Here is an 18,133-nt window from a genome sequence, read left to right as displayed (position 1 = left end):
TCATACCATACAGCTGCTTGCTCATTTAAATATGAAATATATGTCATGTGACCTATTAAATATGTAATGCACATAAAAAACACCTGCTGCACATCTCTGAAGAACCTTGAAGTTTAAGTGTCCGATGCTGTGTTGGCTTAAATCTAATCTTGTTAAGCACAATAACTTGGCGTTTTCAGAAGGTGTTTTCCCCTCCATTTCGTACAAGCATCCGATTTTCTGGCTGAGACAACCGCCAAATCGTCTTCATGATTTGTACTTGAACAGATCAGATCAGAACAGGGGGGGGACTTCTCTCAAATGTTAAATATTGTATTAGTGTAAAACCACAAGACATGATTTTGATAAATAATCTATTTTCCACAGGGGTATTTTGTAAAATGCCCAGTTTCTGCTGGACTATGGTCAGATTTGTGACATTGAAGAAACATCTTTGAAACAAATACAATAGTTATCAAAGTGCTCTGCTGTGTATTTGCTTCAGTTTCACCCCTCTCCCTTCTTCCGTGCTTCTTTGAGCTTATTATAGTTGCACTAATATACCTGTGAAATAAAATTAAAAATGCCAAGTGGCAAGTTGGCTTTGCCCACATTTTTTTGGTAATCAGATCCCTCAGAACGCATTCATTGCTGCCTCAGTGAAATTGCTTTCTTTTCATTCTCACATTATCCTCTCGCATTACACACTTCTACTCCATTTTGGATCGCTCCATCTTGGTTTTCAGGATTTCCTGTGGAAAGAGAACACAGATGAATGCATGTACAGTAATGTCATTGTGGAATGATAGCACAGTAAAAAAGGTCATTACCAGGAGCATTTTAAATAGACACAAATGTGATTGGAAATCATGGGACTAGCAGGGGGGGGAATAAAAGGACCCTTTACCTCTTCCTCATCCAGCATTACAGGGAGAGCTCTGTATAGAGAGGGAAAAAACAAAGGAGGAGGCAGTGAATGCATTCATACGCCCCAGGCCTGGGTCAAACTGCATTTTAACAGACTCTCTAAAGTATAGCTTGTTTGTGCTTCCAAAGTGTTGCTATTTAGGTATTAGCAGTATACTGTATCGTTCTAGTGTGAGCGGTCCTTCATTTGGGGCCGTAAGCTACATTGACACATTTACATAAGCCGAAACAATATGACATATTAAGAAGGACATATATAGTCTGGCTATCACCAGACCAAGCTCAATCTTTTAAGATTGAACATTAGTCTGGGGAGTCTGCTCTGCATTTTCTCTGCAACAGAGGTGCGATCAACGGGCATAGTTCAAATGACTCTGTACGTAATTGGATAGTCCTTCAACCAATCAGACCAACGATCCGGGTGACGTAGCAGCGACAGCGCCATCAACGGGTTGCTGCGCTTCGGTGGCCGGCTTGTTGAATGTAAACAAAAAGTTGCTTGGTCGCTTCTCTATCGTCATCGTGTTAAACCGGCCAATAGCGCGCCAGGTGGATAAGCCAGTTTGTGATTGGTCCCCGCAGATTTGTAACGGAAGCAGGATAGATAAACGTACAGGTAATGGGAACAGTTTTCTGTTATGAGAGACAGGAACATTTCGCTGTATGTGAACATGCAATAACAAAAAAAAAAAAAAAAAAAAAAAGGTATTCCTTCAGGAGTACCCTTTTAAACCGATACTTAAGTCTCACCTATTCCAGGTAGCAACACTGTAATGTTAAACCATTCAAGGATATTTTCAAGGCGGTCTTGAACTTACAAAGACTGTCCCTAAGGGCGTTTTCACACCTATTAGTTCGGTAGACTCGGTGCGATTCAGGGATGAAGTTGCAACGTTGTTGCATTCGTTTCATATGGTACGGTTTCACACTGCACTTTGTCAAGATCACCAAACATTATAAACAAACGGTCACACGGTCGAAACGGTCGCTGGTCTATTGGACAGAATATCTGAGTGAAACTCGCCGACACTTCTGGTCTCAGAAATAGACAGCATGGGTTTTCTGGTTTTGCTTTAGTGTTCTGTAAGAGTTTATAAGAAGGCGAACAATGTGAACAGCTGCCAGACAGCGAGGGAAGGAGAGGGCGGCCCCTGATGAGAGAGAGATGATGATGTGTTGTCACACAGACGACGAGCAACGTATGGTCATAATAGGTTATGGATTTCAAAAGGTATCATGCCTTGAATACATAAGTCTGTAAATTGTATGCAAGGTTGAAATTGCAGGCTGGTAAATGCACTGTTTTTGATTCACTTCCTGTATTTGGCTTGGATTGCAGTCTCAACTTAAGTGAACCGAACTCTATAGCGCACTTGGAAGTGAACCAGGTTTCGACTGTTTGGTACCAGAGTTCGAATGAGCTTTCACACCACCTCAAACGAACCCGACTATCCCACGAAACGCTCCAGGGGTTCGGTTAAAACGGATCAAACTGCTCGGGTGTGAATGCAACCGCAAGACTCAATGTCTACAAATTTCATTTACTTTACTTACACATCAGCAACAGTTGTAGGAATGTTCTCCTCAACCCATTTTATGTCTTCGTCCTGGAAGTTTAGAAATACAAAACGATTAAGTTGTATGTAAAACAAAAAAACGATCAATGTATAAAAGAAGAGAGATGTTGACAGAAGATAGTAAACCCACCTCTTTGCTCAACAGTTTCTGGGAGCCATTAGAGTCAGGCTTGGAGCCTCTCATCTTCATTCCCTCTAAGAAAGAAAAAGGAAAAAAGCCAAAAAAAAAAAAATCACATAGAAGTCCATTGTTCAATAATATGATTACAACATAACTAGGTTAATACAATTTCCATTCATACTATAAGATAAGATAAGATGAACACTTCTCGTATAGGCCTTGCTGGATACACCGTGACCCTTTTTGTGGATCTACTGATCACTGTGGATTACTTTTTTTCGTGTCATTGGATTACGGCAAAATACGGATCTTTTTTCTTAACGTGTCTTAACGTTTTATGGTGTGACTGCGCGTTGTTTCTGTGTTTGGAGAGGCATCTCAACAGTCTGTAGGTCCAACACTGATTGTTCACTGTTACATTTTAGTTGAATTTAAGTGTTGGAGCATTCCTCCACCGCCTGTCTATTGCGTTCCAAGACAGCCGTGCCATGATTGGATTTCATAATCCCTGGTCTTACAGGGAGGTGTGTTCAGGTGCATTCTGGGCGTATTGCTAGCTTGAGGCAGCAGAAAGGGATCGCACCATTGACCAACAAAAAGTCAATAACGCAGCATTTCATTGTTAATTTAATTTATTTTAGGCTTGTGCACAGCACACGCACACTATGCTTTATATACACACACACACACACACACACACACACACACACACACGCTTGTGCCGTATATGATCTGCTCGCGTGCTTTAACTTCACGCACGAGCAGATCAGTTTCTTCTCCTGAAAATCTCTCCTTCCTGCTTAGCAAATCCTCCATCATAATAGCGACGCGCCAAGGTACAAACGCGCCTGGCTTTTAAAGGGAATGGGAGATGACACTCCGATTGGTTTATTGCTTGTTAAGCCCAAAACACACCTATGAATTAATGAAGACACTAAGTACAACCATGCGCCTGGCGCACGGACCCTTTTTTCCTCTGTTAAACTAGCAAAAGTGGATTTGGACACGCCCTAAATGCACCTGCGCCAGGCGCTTCACGCCGTGCACTTAGATCGTTAAAATAGGGCCCACAGTCTCTATGATGTGTAACGTTAAACAGCCAATCACCAGCATTATTAAATCTTGGTAGTAGCATGCTGTATGCTTATCGGCTCACTGACGCCGATGAGATTTACTCCTTAGGTATTGAAATGTATTATTAAATGACAAGGCATTTTTCGATATTGGATACTGTGGAGGCAATACGTTCTGTGCCATAAAGTATCAAAGTTCAGTACCCAGCCCTACACACCTGGCTGCAAAAACACAGGATTTAGATATTTACAGAATGTGTCTAAAAGTGAATTTAAACAATATTTCTCTGGTAGTCAAGGCATCTGAACTGTGTTAATGCAACGGCCCACCTATTAGGATTTTAAACACAGTCTGACGCAGCGCGTCCTCGATAATAAGCAATTATTACATAACTCTGGGCTCGTCTGGCAAAAAAGGAAAGCAGGAGAATAATAAGTCTTACCAAAAGCTTCATTCAGCATGGGCTCCTTGGCCTCTTCCTCTTCATCATCTTCATCAATCAGAGGAGAGTGAGAGAACCTGAGAGAAAACAGAACCAAAAAAAATTGAAATACAAGTTGTAAAATGACTCGTGAAGCCAACAGCAAAGCCCAACTTTACTTTTAATGTAATCAAATAAAGAGAAATGTTCTCCCCTCGTCGTAAAATAGTCAAAAATCAATACTAGAGTGACCTCCTTGTCCAGCTGCTGCAATAAATATGCAGAGGAGGAGAAATCTTCCTCACCAACCCAGGGAAAACCCCGATTAGTCATGAAACCTCAACAGGATATTTTGTTCTATGTTCCTTAGTCATTGATTTATGATTCAAACTTTTCCACAGAAGTTAGTTAAACTGGTCTTTCATTAAGTTATCCACTTGCTACAAATTATTATTACTTCAACTTTGCAGCTCAGAAAACATATGGAGCTTGGTTGTTACAGCTTTACTCAAATAAAATGTGGAACTGGCGTATAATTCATTCTCCAACAAGTAAAATAATTAACTTATTTTTCAGGGGTAAAAATATCGGCATATCAAATATCGCCCCAAATCCAATATCGTGCATCCCTAAATACAACTTCTGGCATCTTCAAATATAGAGAAATGGTCTTGGGCTGCAGGATGAGCCCCGGCTCCAGACTGCCTCTGACCTCTGGTTGTTAGCAGAGGGCCGCAGCAGCACCATGATAACCAGCAGAATGGTGGAGAACAGGAGCCGCCAGAAGGCATCGTCTACCCACAAGTCCCTCCAACCCTGTGGAAAGGATAAAAAAATAGAAAAGTTCACTTTTCCTCTCCGTATAAACAAGAAAAGGACCCTCTATGAAGGGAACAGGATCGGAACACAATACAACAATCAATCAATGACGGAAAACAAACTGACCGTCTGGCAGTCGACCAGCTTGAAGACCTTGGTGGTCCAGATGATGAATATGATGGACGCTGTGGACACAAAGTAAACACCGGGCTCATTACAATGTCTGGAAACGATATGTAAATGATCAAAGACAGCACAAACAACGCTCTACCAGTGGAACCAGAAGGTTACGCCTGCCAAAGGGTTGGTAAATACAAATGCATTTACATACTTTAATACATGAGGAGCATACAGTAAGTGTTATAGTTTACTACTTTATGCACCTTTTTTTTTTTTTTTTTTTTACATATGCAGTAGTACTTCCCGTCACCTGTAAACAAACTTTGATGTGTAAAATCTACACGTAAAAATCTACACGTAAAAATCTACACGTAAAAATCTACACGACTATGTTTTTATTTTGAAACGGCGTTTTCTTAGAAAACAATCTCAGTCCACACAGGAGTATTAGCTCCAGTAGCAGAACTAATCTCCGTCCATATTAACACATATGACAACGCATGTCACATGACCATTCACATCCATATTAACACATATGACAACGCATGTCACATGACCATTCACATCCATATTAACACATATGACAACGCATGTCACATGACCATTCACATCCATATTAACACATATGACAACGCATGTCACATGACCATTCACATCCATATTAACACATATGACAACGCATGTCACATGACCATTCACACACATATGACAACGCATGTCACATGACCATTCACACACACACACACACACACACACACACACACACACACACACACACACACACACACAAAATGTAATACTTTGGAGAAAGAACAACAATGGTGAAAAGTAAGACCAGGGATTAATTTGCTTGGACTGACCACGAGGTGGAACCGTTACTGAAAGCTCTGTAAGCCGACCTAACAGATGAGACTGACTAACGTGCGTCGTCATTTCCGAAGGTCTCCGTTTGAGACCGTCCAGATTACAAAGCAACCGCCGGAGTTTTCAAACCAAAACGGTGGCATCTGTGTTCCTAAATGTCTCCGTTTTAGGGGCTCTGAAAGCCGGAGTAGTGTGGACACGAGGCGTGAACGTAGCAAAAGATATTTGTTTTTAAACCAAAACGTAGTAGCGTAAATGTCGCCTACACTACTACATTCTTTCTGACCATAATGATGCAGCGGTTTCTGAACTGAGACACAGAGCAGTTGCCACTCACCGACAACAGAGAAGATGAGCGTGTTGGTGAAGTGCTGATACAAGGAGAGTTTGACAACATTTCTGCGGAGCTTTAGGAGACGCGTGGTTTGAGACAGGCTGATGAAGATGTAGACGCAGATTAAGGAGAACATACTCTATATGCATTCAAGCAACCACAATCAAAAGCTTGTATCCGCAACTGCAAATGCAAATCCTTGATTAGCTGTCAGTAGTCGTTTTGGTTGGTTGGGTAAAGGATATCCACCACATGACGCAGGAGTCAATAAGGGAGAGGCTGAGATTAGCCACCAGGGCGACGGTCCCATAGAAACCCTGGAAGAAAAAAGAAAAACAAGAGTCAGATTTCACACAACGCCACAGTGCTTTTTTTAAACATAAGATCAGCTTGAGTTAAGATCTGGTGAAGAGCTGCCACACAAAACACATCCGCTCACCAAACTACACAACCTGGCTCAATTCTTCTTACGGTCTTCTTTATCTTGTGTTTGTTTGTATAAAGTTGCCTTTCCATGAACTTGCTGCAGTGTCTTTGGCTGCTTTTGAATTTCACTTTGGATCAAATACGTCATTCCATATTATCATCACTGGTCTGCCTCCCAGAGACTGAATGCCTGGGTAACCTTCTCTCTCCGCTCAAATCAACTTTATTTATACAGGGTGCCTTGAAAGCTGCGCCAGGCAAGATTTTTATGTAAAAAAAAAATATATATATATATACCACCACTATCAGCTTTAATCAGCCTGTGGAGGCTGCAGCAGCTTATGCCTCATCTGCAATAGTTGAAATGCAGTAGGCTGCTCATTACATTTTCCTGGATGAAATTCATCTGTAACCAAAGAAAATGATTAATCAAGTGAAACAGAAGTGATCTCCTCAACAGCAGCGAGAGGGAGCCTCCAGAGAAAGCTGCACTCTGCGTTAAACCTTTTTCCTCTCTCATCTATTTTGTACATTTTGGGATACAGTTAATCCTCTCTGGGTGGTTTGGTTGATAGAGATTGGTGTGTGTTGTGCAGCCACCCAACAGGATCAAAAAAGTTGCCTCTTGCGGCCATCTGAAGCTAACACGTTGAAGCTGTGCAGAGCGCCGTCTTATAATCGTTATCCTTGAGATTTTTCATGAAATAAAACCTCGCTGTTGTTACTAATTATGAATAATTATAATTATTACACACACAAGGGATTCACAGGAAACAATGCAGGTAAATCATAGACTGTATAATATTAATGGACAGAGCATGTGTGACATCACCCATTGGTTTGTGGAGATCTGCTATGAGTCGTCGAGTTTGCCATTACGGGCGCAGCCATCCTGGTTGTGGATGTGACGATTTTAGACGAGAGGGAGGAGTGAGGGAGGAGCCCTTACACTCTACGTTACGTTACACACTTTCACTGGCAATCAAATCACAGCCACGCCCTAAAACACCCCCTGCTTTATCGCCGATTTTAAAATCAACGAGACCATAATTCAAAACATGAACATCATTCTGTGTTGCAGAAGACTTCAAACTAGCGACTGAGACCATAAACTCATTATGAAAATGTTTACTGAGGTAATAAATCAGGTGAGAAGTGGGTCACTTTCTCATAGACTTCTACAGAAACCGAACTCCTTTTGCAACCGCACGTCTCGCCCCCTGCTGGAATTCAAATAGAATGCAGGTTTAAGGCACTTCCGCATTTTCAGCACTTTGCCGAACCAGGTGCCTTGTCCATTAACATTAACAGTCTATGATATGAATCCAACTTTACTTAGCTACTGTTATTTCCATACAAACATGTTGTACTGCCGCTGCTTCACAATAAAAGCATTCAACTGGCAAAACACAGGGTGGCCTTTATTGTGAAGCAGTCACAGATAAATGCAATGCACTGTGTCCATCTGTTGCTCCAAGTAGGCTAAACCAAATATTGAGAATGATAGCCGTTTATTAGCTGGAGTTTATACTTACGCCAGTCACTCTCAGCACACCTTCCACGGAGGAGAAGAGCAGGTAGAGAAGCCCAACGGCTACCAGCCGGTGCACTGTGGTACCCAACCTTGGCCTAAACAAGTGAAGGGCAAAACTCTTCAATTATACTAAGAAATGGTTGAAATGAGAGTATTAGCAGCAAGTCGTCCACTGGTTTTTAATTTGCACAATGACTCCTCATTTTTTTTTTTTTAAACATAAAAAAAACAGATCAGTACTGGGCATTGTTTTGATTTTAACAATTCTGATTCCAATCCCGAGTCTTCCTTTTGATTCCGGTTCTTATCGATTCTCGATTCCGATTCTTTGAGGGGTGGAGTCCAAACGGGTCACATGCTTATTTCACAGATAACAGGGCACATTGATTCAATGGTGAGTTACAGTTTGCTGGGCTTTTTTAACGTAAAATAAAGCCATACTTTAGAGCGCCGCTTGCTGAGCTCCATGGCTGTAACGCAACAAGCGCCTGCCGGATCCACGGTGGCCGCTGCGGGATCCAAAACTTGCGCGTTACGTCCAGTTCAGACCAAAGATTCGCGACGAGACGAAACCGTTTTAGAACGTCTCAGGGAAAAAGTTGCAGAGGTCTGAACCGGCCCGTCTCAGCTCGACTCGAACCAGCTGATGGTTTCGCTGTGACTCAGCTGGTCGAGTCTCCAGAGACAGTCCAGACAGTCACCTGTTTCAACAGCCAATAGAGAAGTCAGCTACAAACTACAGAAATAAAATTATCCATAACCCATTTTATTTTTATGTTGCAAACAGCTGGTCGAAATGGCAGAATTTTAGACGGAGCCTCAACGACCGCCTGAAAGCACGCTAACTTTATATGGTCAAGCGACCTAGAGAGTGGGGGAGCGCCCAGCGGCGTTAAAACAAAGCAGGAGATCAGAGAAATAAAACATGTTTTTGCTGATTCATCACTAGAAATGCAGCTGTAGCAAGCATCTCAATATCACTAACGTTATCCACATTCATATTTAGTTAAAACAAATGATGTATCCAGCTACAAAAAAAAGCCTAAAAGTTGGAAGTAAGAATGGAAGTACAAAGAGGCGTTGTTATGGAGATAATACACTCGTCTCGTCGCATTGGTGTGAACTGGCAAGTTTTAGAATGCTGCAGACCGGCTTGTTGCAAGTTTCAACTCGTCTAGTCGTGAGTCTTTGGTCTAAACTGGGCTTAAAATTTGGAACCGATAATCGGATTCCAAACGATTCCAAAAAATAAACGATTCCATTGGAATCGTAATTTTTTTAAACGATTCCAAGTTCAAACAGGTTCTCGATGCCCAATCCTCCTGAGACATGACAAAAAGGTCAGTTTCTTAGTAAACTTACTTGACAATGCCATAGCCAAGGCTGACAATGAGGACCAGGATTCGGGCTAGAGATCTTTTAAGTGCAGAGAGCAGCTCAGCAAAGATCACAGCACCTTGAACTGTGAAGAGAGAAACAACAAAAAACGATGTTTATATCAGACTATAAGTAAAGCGAAAAGAGAAAAAAAAAATTCCACAGACAAGCAGATATTATAAAATCAACCGACTGTAGTCTCCTTTGTAACGGATGCTCTGGTATTCAGAGTAAAATACAGCTTTTTCCAGCATGCCGAGGATGATGACAGCTCCGATCCAGAACTGGATCCGCAGCAGATCCCTCCAATAGCAGGCAAACCAGAAGAGCCAGAGAGCCCCGAACAACACATACACAATGCACATGACCATGAAGAACTGCGACGGACAGGAGAGAGGGAGAGAAACGCGTCAGCGTTGACAAAACAAATATCTTTAACTTGTTTCTGAAGCGGTCAACTTCAAGTCAATTTAATTGTATAGCCCAATATCACACATCATATATGGCTCGAGGGGCTTTACAATCTATACGGAAAGACAGACGTGCAATAAACATTGTGTGTACAGAACAGACCAACATAATTTAATTACAGTATAGACACCCAGGATGACAACATTATAGATAAGATTGTAAACAAAAAAACACCACACCACTGAGCAACTCCATCCCCGGAGAGGGGCCACAACATCTGATTAAAGGCTTCAGAAACCATAAGTAAGTTGGATCTTGTGTTGAGATTTTTTTGTTAAATATTCTGTATGTCTCATGTGGAAAACTATTATGGCCAAAAGGTCTGTTTACCCCAGACTGCACTGTCACTTATTGATACAACTTCTGTTACTGATGTAGTCCGTCGTGACAACACAATTTGTGTTTAAGAATTTTTTTTTTTTTATCTTAAAAAAAACCCTGCCTTTTTTTTCTTTTCTTTTTTAATTTATAGTACATACCATCATCAGGGGCCAGTCTGCTGGAGAAGAGTAGTCATGTTGTCCCTTCATCTCAACTTTCACTGGAGAAAGAAAGAAAGAATTCTCAATTATCTGATTTTTTTGTCTTTACTTATTTATCCACTGAGTAAATATGACCGATTCTAAAGCTTGTGAAGTGAAACTGTGTCTCACTTGTGAAAGCAAAGTTGAGCTGCTCTGCCCCGATGTCGTCATCCTCAACGCCGCGGAACAAAGGCTGCACCTTCACTATGAACAGATATGGACTGTCCTCCCAAGCTTTGGCCACGGCGCTGATGTCCTGCAAAAAGATGCTTATTGTGAGCAAAGAATCCTAACGGTTATGCTATTTTCTTTATTTATAGTTTATGTACGCTTACTAAAACCATAAATCAAAAAATGTTAAGACCAACAGTATTAACAATAAGCTTAAGTTTGCCATTGCAGCACGGCGCCCCTGAAATGTCACAGTAGAATTTTGTTTTCTGAGCTACTTTTTGCGTTCCCTCACAATACTTTTGGGCATTAGATTTGGGTTACCGATACAGGGCTAGAGTGAGCGCACCACCAGCTGAGACGTATTCAATTTTGAATGGGTGTAACTATGCAGCGGTTGGGTATGAGCAGGTGAGGTGACATGGTTTTACTGAGTTGGTGAAGTTATTAAGTGGTGGTATTACAAAGTCTCGGAAAAGCCTCCGAAACTGCCTGAAACGCTGGTATCGGTATCAGAAAGTAGTGGAGTTCATGCACTGATCCGATCCCACCTAATTTAGCCCTGAAGAAAATCTACTTTAAAAGTAGTTTATTTATGTACTTTTTTTCGTTATGACTGACTGTCATAACTGGATAATAAAAGAAAGGGTTACACTTTACTTGTTTATCTACATAAGAGTGACATGACACTGTCATGAAGGTGTCATAAATATTATAAACAAGTCATTAACGTTTATGACATAACGCTTCTTTTAGTAAGTAAGACAAGTTATGGTTAGGGTTCATGTGTCATGTCACTCTTATGTAGATACCTTCAAATAAAGTGTTACCAAAGAAAGTTCTCTGGCGTTCATTGTTTGTGTTCATGTTCCTCAAAAAGTGTAACCTGAGCCAGGCCGTACAACAAAGGAGGGATAGTAGTGTACAGCTGTGAAAACATAACAAAATATATGACTCACTGGCATCTGATCGGTACTCGGTATCGGCCAAACACAAGTTCAGGTATTGAAATCGGTATCGGGAAGCAAAAAAAAAAAAAAATGGTATCGGACCATCTCCAATTACAACACATCTCTGTCATATCTGATAGAAGCATCGGGATCAAATCCTGGCTTTACGATGCTTTCTCAGCTAACGTCAGCAGGAGCAGAAAAGAGTAGTCACAGTACAGCTACCGTAGCCATGTCATAGGAACAACCACAGCTGCAGCCGCAACTTAACCTCTGATAAAAACATAGATTTAAAAAGACATTTACAGTAAAAGTAAGAACAACACGTCTTACCGGCTTGTCGGGCCAAATAAGGCTCTGATTCGAAGGGTCACTCTAAACAGAACACAAGAGCATAGTGAGCAATGCTACACACACACACAGTATAAAAATGTAGACTATGTACATTATAATGAATACTCTCTTACTAAAATATTTTTTCTGTCATTTTACTTTGCTCCTAAATGTCTTTGTGTGCTCATTTACCTGAATCAGGATTCAACGTGGTCTTTGTTGTTATTTGAAAATCTAATAAATTAAACAATTTGTACTGGGGCAAGGACTTCGGGCAAGTAGATTTCTAACCCACTTGCCCGAGCGGGCAATTAAAAAAACATTACCATTGAAACCCGACACAGATGAAATTTTAGATATTATGCTCAACATGTTCAATCCCTTTCATAAGCACTGCAGAGCAGCTTGATCTGTGACTCACCTTTGGGCTCGTGAGGGGCTGATATGGGTTGAAGTCTGCGTAATACACCTAGGTGAGAGCACAGAGTAAAGGCATATGTGTTTGTAGCCAAAACAATTGAAATGTTTGACGGATGAAAAGGAACATAAGAAAAGCAGAACATTGGTATGATGTTACCTGCCATTAGATAACTATACATAGTGTATAAACATAGTGATGGTTGATTGGGCAGCCCTTGTGTTTATGTGCTATCCTTTGTAAGACAACACTTTAGTCTGGGTCACAAACCTTGGGTAAGAAGAGGGAGGAGCAGTTGTCGAAGTACATGTAGCCCTGACTGTAGAAGCCACTCCAGCCGTCCTTCAACATGTGGTCCATACCAAACATGTTCATCGCTTTGTTGTCCTACAAAAAGGATAGGGACGGGGGGGAAATCAAATACACTGTGCAGTCAGTTCATTCTCTTCAACTGTACAGATGTTCCAACATACCAAAAATAATGGAGAGCAGTGTCATCTGTAGACTTATAAAGCAGAAGACTACATTAACGACCCACCCAACAGCGGTTGAATGACAAAAGTGTCATTAAACTACAGATGGCGATAAAGTCTTACACTGTTACTTACAACAAAAGCAAGGAGCAGGGGCGCTACTAGGATCAGAGCTTTAGGGGTGCCTGGCACCCTTTTAACATCTTTTTTTTTTTTAAACGTTATTCTACTGTGCATTTTAACATCATTTTGGAGCATCATGGTAGAGGAAACATTGACTTATGTAACTAGAAAGACTCCAACAATTCTGAGAAAACATACCTTAATGCTGAGTTATAGGGCCATTACTACAAAAATGAGATGGTATTACAAATTAAATCTGATATTTATCTATGGAAAAGCAGACATTTCCAAAATGCAGTATCAATAACTTAAAAAAAAATTAAAAGGTCCCATGGCATGAACATTTCACTTTACATGAACATGAATATGAGTTCCCCTAGCCTGCCTATGGTCCCCCAGTGGCTAGAAATGGTGATAGGTGTAAACCGAGCCCTGGGTATCCTGCTCTGTCTTTGAGAAAATGAAAGCTCAGATGGGCTGATCTAGAATCTTCCCTTAATGACATCATAAGGGGAAAGGTTACCTCCCCTTTCTCTGCTTTGCCCGCCCAGAGAATTTGGCCCGCCCATGAGAAAGAGAGAGACATCATGGCTTGCAAACAAGCAAAGTGGCAGTTGGTCAAGGCCACACCCCCACCCTCCACCTTGCCCCCCCCCTCTCCTCCTCAATAGCATTTAAAGCTACAGACACAGAAATGGCACATCCTAAGGAAAGCTCATTGTGGGACTGGCTCTAGTGGCTGTAATTCTGCACCAAGGCTGAATTTCTGGAAAGAGACTTCAGATACAGTATTAGGGGACCACTAAGGTCTATATAAAAGAGACTTCAGATACAGTATTAGGGGACCACTAAGGTCTATATAAAAGAGACCTCAGATACAGTATTAGGGGACCACTAAGGTCTATATAAAAGAGACTTCAGATACAGTATTAGGGGACCACTAAGGTCTATATAAAAGCATTCAAAAAGCAGCATGTCATAGGACCTTTAAGAGATTTATTAAATTTTGACTAAAGGCTGACAAGCACTATTTTCTAAAAATGGCTCAGAATGTTTTTTGGGAATGATCTAGGCATCTGGATTCTGGGTTTAGTTTTACAATGCTGTGATATTACTAGAGCAGAACTCCTAAGCTCACAATAGATTACTAAACTTAATTACTTAAATTTTTTTAAGCAATTATTTTATAAGGGGTGCCTGGATAAAAAAAATCGACCCTAGCAAGGAGATTCTTCTACCTGTTTTAGTAACATGTTTTGAGCCTCACAGAAGAAGACACTGAACATTCAAGACACATCTGAATGAGTAAAGTCCTGGCCAGGCTACACGTGACCTCGCTACATCCTTGTTTTTTGACCCCTTGATTCAAGACCTACAGCGACAAGGTGAAGTACATCAAAGCCAAAAGCAGCAGCAGCTGAGTTTAAAACGCTTCTGGACAAAAGAGCCAGCGCTTGCACAAAAAAATAGAAGAGGAGCCCACGGCCATGAAAAACACTGAGGAAGGACACACCAGCCGCTCTGACTGACAGCCTGTTGATGCTGAATGTGAAGCCAAAAAACCACTGAACTGGTTAAAAGTCCTGGAAGTGAACTTTCTGAGAGTGAAACGTGCTTGAACCTATTATGCTCCTTCTCAGGTTCAGGTTTCAGGTTCATACTTGTATTTTGTGTTTCTACTAGAACATGTTTGCATGCTTTTATGTTCAAAAAACTGTTTATTTTTCTCATACTGGCCATGGCTGCTGCATCTGTATCCACCCTCTGTCTGACACGCTCTGTTGGAGCGCCTGTCTCTTTAAGCTCCCCTCCCGAAAAAGAAGAAAAAACAGCCTAGTGATTGGTCAACGTTTCTGGGTCTTCCGCATATGTGCTCTCGGAAAATGTCTCCCCAATTTAATTAACAACATCTGAAACCAAGATTACAGGTTTTCCCTAACGTTAGCATGTAGCTACAAGTAGCGTGCCCGCAGCAGACGACCATAAAGAAATCCAGCACGAGTTGACAGAGTATCAGCTTGAGCCGAGTGTGGAGAAGAGTCTGAAACCTGAAGTTTTTGTCTAGAGAGGTTACTGTTTGAAGATGTAGATAAACTTGTCTTGTAACCTGTGTAAGTACCTGTGTGTGAGATCCATGACAAAACAAACAGTTTAGACTCAGACATCAACAGATAAAAGTCAATACTCACTGGTGTGTTAAAGACCTCATTGTAGCAAACAGAGGAGCGTAGGTACCAGCTGATGTTGAAGGCCAGGTTTCTATCACATGACGCCGGGTCACCCTGGACTGCAGAGAGATAGAAGCCCACTTCAGTTACTCAAAGACTGAAGCACTGGATTATAAGACAGTTATAAGGCCTTACCAGCTGTTCCACATCATCACATTACAGGAGTTACTGTGTGTCGTAATCTACTGTTTTTTTGTGTCCATACTTTCCCCCCAACCTCCCTCGTCTAGCTCTATTTCAAAAAGGTGACTTTCGCTATTTTCCCTACATCATGTTGCAGCATTGCATTCTGGTCTATTTTCTGCTGCAGTGGAAGTAGCAATCAGTATTTGTCCCTCCTTTACAGGATTCTGGATTTCTCACTTTATGAGATACCATATGATATGGTGAATGCTGATGCAAACGGACGTCTCTAGAGAGAAGAAATAGTCTTTGATGCTCAGGGACTGACAACAAAATTCAACGTTTACTATCAAATGTTGAAAATCTCATAATCTGGGCTATGCCTGGTCCAGAACCTTATCAGCAAGACTGAAATAACCGCTATAACAATACAGTTTTAGGGTGAATTTGACCTTTAAAATGTTTGGATTCCTCAAACTCAAATGCGCTTTTTATAAAATAACACACCAAATCAGCACTGGTCATGTCAAGTCACCATGTGGACTAAGAGTGGCAGCAAAAACCAGGATGCATATATATGGGCACTACGCAAATTAAGGGGGGGGGGGGGGGGGGGATTTAAATGTTAACGCTAACACTCATGAGTTAATGTCATAGTAGAGTTACTTTTTTCTTCTTCTTTTTTTTTTTTTAACTAAAACCAGCTTGAGGTATATTGTCACTGGGTCAAAACTAAGATCTGAAGCCAAATCATCATAAATGTTGTACCAACCAGACAATCGTTGTACTTTGTATATGTAATGTTTATACTAAGCTGGATGCAGATGCAGGAAGTAATCTGGGGAATTGGTACCCTCATTGTTGGCATAAATCATGCAATGTCCTACTGTCTACCCTATTCCCTTATAATGCCCATATTTAATGCTGTCTTTTTTTAAACTTTATCCTTGCACTGCTATAGTTTTTATATTACTATGTCTACATTATTCTCTTATATTGTCCATATTTAATGCTGGTCTCTAGACTTTATCCTTGCACTATTGGACCTATTTGCATACCACCATGCCACACACTCTCACAGAGCAGCTTACCATGCATACAGAATCACAGGGTCAGTCCCTGCCCTGTCACTGCAAGCGTCTCATGCTTATACATCCCTTAGTACATTCATGTGGATTTTGTATTTTTTATTTTATTGTCCATATTATTCATGTGGATTTGTTATTTTGTTATTTTATCATCCTGTTTATGATGAATGTTGTGTGTGATGTCTGTAAGCTACTGGGACCTTGAATTTCCCCTTGGGGATCAATAAAGTATCTATCTATCTATCTATCTATCTATCTATCTATCTATCTATCTATCAATGCCCCACTGCTGTTAGTAAAAAGAACAACACATGATGAAGAGGTCAAACTACTCACACTTCATGAAGATGGTGGTATTGGTGTACAGCGTCTTTCGAAACACAGCATCCTGTGTCTGAAAACACAACAAAGACAAATCAGTTCTAATTATCTAACAACTCGAGCCATACAACAAACATCTGGATACATGTTCAGGAGGAGTGAAGGGTGATACCAAGTGAATACAACAATATGTTTATGAGATAAATCACGAGAATAGTAATTAGCCATTGACAGATTAAGAAACAGCTTTTTCGTGAGCTATGTGCACACTACAAAGGGTGGACCCTGGACACAATTAAATGTGCTAACATTTCTGTATTTTTCCTCAAGCTTCAGGCTAAAAGACCATGCAATTAACCAAAAACACATCTTTTTTTTTTTTTATGTGCAGTGCAACATCAGCTACAGTCCCAGGCAGTTGCCTATCTCGCCTAATGGTAAAGTGTGTGCTCTTGATGTTTTTGAGTTCTTGAGTGTATTTCACCGGTGAGTAGCAGCAACTTGGGTATGTGACGCAACTATGTCAGGTGGGTTTTTTTATATTATGTGATTATGTTCTTGCTTTGTAATATTACTGAAATAAAAATGTCATGGCAGGTGTATTGCTCAGCACCCAAGGAAGCGCAGTGTGAGTGTGAAGTTGATGAGATAAGCGGGTTCTCGAGAAAGTACACAATAAAAGAAAGAAATATACATGGCAAACATTCGGCCCGTTCCAAACAGGCATGTTTTGAACGGACACTGCACTAGAGTAGCGTCATATAAAAGGTGGATAATACAGCGGAATGAAGGGCTGCTAGGGGCTAGTTAGCTACCCCGGCTAACAATTGCTATGGAGATTTAGCACGACAGGCTATGCAATAACGATAAACATGCAAATGTTGAAGGTGTGACACTAACCGAGTTTATGTCCACGTTCCATACGGAAACCTCTGCCGCTGTCCCGAGACGGAAAACAAATACAAAAAGCAGGAAACATAACCGATGCGACTGTGCATCTGGCATCTTCATTTGTGCATCTAACTAACGTTACGTTACAGGTCAGACTTGTATCCGCGTCCAGTTCCGGGGGGGGCTTCTGGCTGTAGTTCACAGTGTTCCCACAAGATGGCAGCAAAATACTCAAAAAGGCAGTTTTCCAATGGAAGGCATGACCTGCCCTACTCTCCATCTGATTGGCTAATACTCGTTGCCTGCTCTCATTGGATTGGTTAGGATTCACCGCATTGACCGCTGCCAGAGCCCTCTGACCGCTGCTGTTCATTGAAGCGATACATCGACGCGGCCGCGGTTGGTTAGGATCAGAGCCATAGAGATAGTAAGGATTAGGGCGAGTG

General features: G+C 41.2%; 1 protein-coding gene across 2 annotated transcripts; it reads right to left on the bottom strand.

The window, feature by feature from the left end:
* Positions 1 to 592: 592 nt before the first annotated feature.
* Positions 593 to 17,888, bottom strand: LOC116057350 (transmembrane protein 87A-like). 2 transcript variants are annotated; one of them, XM_035994518.1, is made up of 20 exons: positions 17,697 to 17,888; positions 16,812 to 16,869; positions 15,226 to 15,323; positions 12,711 to 12,827; positions 12,444 to 12,491; positions 12,023 to 12,064; positions 10,698 to 10,824; positions 10,524 to 10,585; positions 9,767 to 9,950; positions 9,559 to 9,658; positions 8,198 to 8,291; positions 6,479 to 6,553; positions 6,240 to 6,345; positions 5,045 to 5,103; positions 4,812 to 4,915; positions 4,121 to 4,197; positions 2,614 to 2,678; positions 2,461 to 2,513; positions 887 to 917; positions 593 to 731 (listed from the first exon to the last, which is right to left on the bottom strand). In XM_035994518.1, exons 1-20 carry the CDS (start codon positions 17,805 to 17,807, stop codon positions 690 to 692), a joined length of 1,653 nt encoding a protein of 550 aa, XP_035850411.1. In that variant the 5' UTR covers positions 17,808 to 17,888; the 3' UTR covers positions 593 to 689. The 2 variants fall into 2 exon arrangements, with proteins under 2 accessions (XP_035850411.1, XP_031165619.1); XM_031309759.2 differs by having other exon boundaries at positions 6,240 to 6,348; positions 6,482 to 6,553.
* Positions 17,889 to 18,133: the final 245 nt, after the last annotated feature.

Source organism: Sander lucioperca, chromosome 18 (assembly GCF_008315115.2).
Source record: "Sander lucioperca isolate FBNREF2018 chromosome 18, SLUC_FBN_1.2, whole genome shotgun sequence".
Taxonomy (NCBI): domain Eukaryota; kingdom Metazoa; phylum Chordata; class Actinopteri; order Perciformes; family Percidae; genus Sander; species Sander lucioperca.
Note: the sequence above shows the minus strand (reverse complement) of the source record. Positions and strands in the feature narration are given on the sequence as shown.

What these genes read in the sequence shown, in the direction of transcription:
- LOC116057350 (XM_035994518.1), bottom strand. Translation starts at nt 17,807, where the DNA reads ATGAAGATGCCAGATGCACAGTCGCATCGGTTATGTTTCCTGCTTTTT. An exon ending in CCTCCCTCTTCTTACCCAAG is followed by an intron (nt 12,492 to 12,710) that starts GTTTGTGACCCA and finishes GCTCTCACCTAG; the next exon opens with GTGTATTACGCAGACTTCAA. An exon ending in AGCTGGTCGACTGCCAGACG is followed by an intron (nt 4,916 to 5,044) that starts GTCAGTTTGTTT and finishes TCCTTTCCACAG; the next exon opens with GGTTGGAGGGACTTGTGGGT.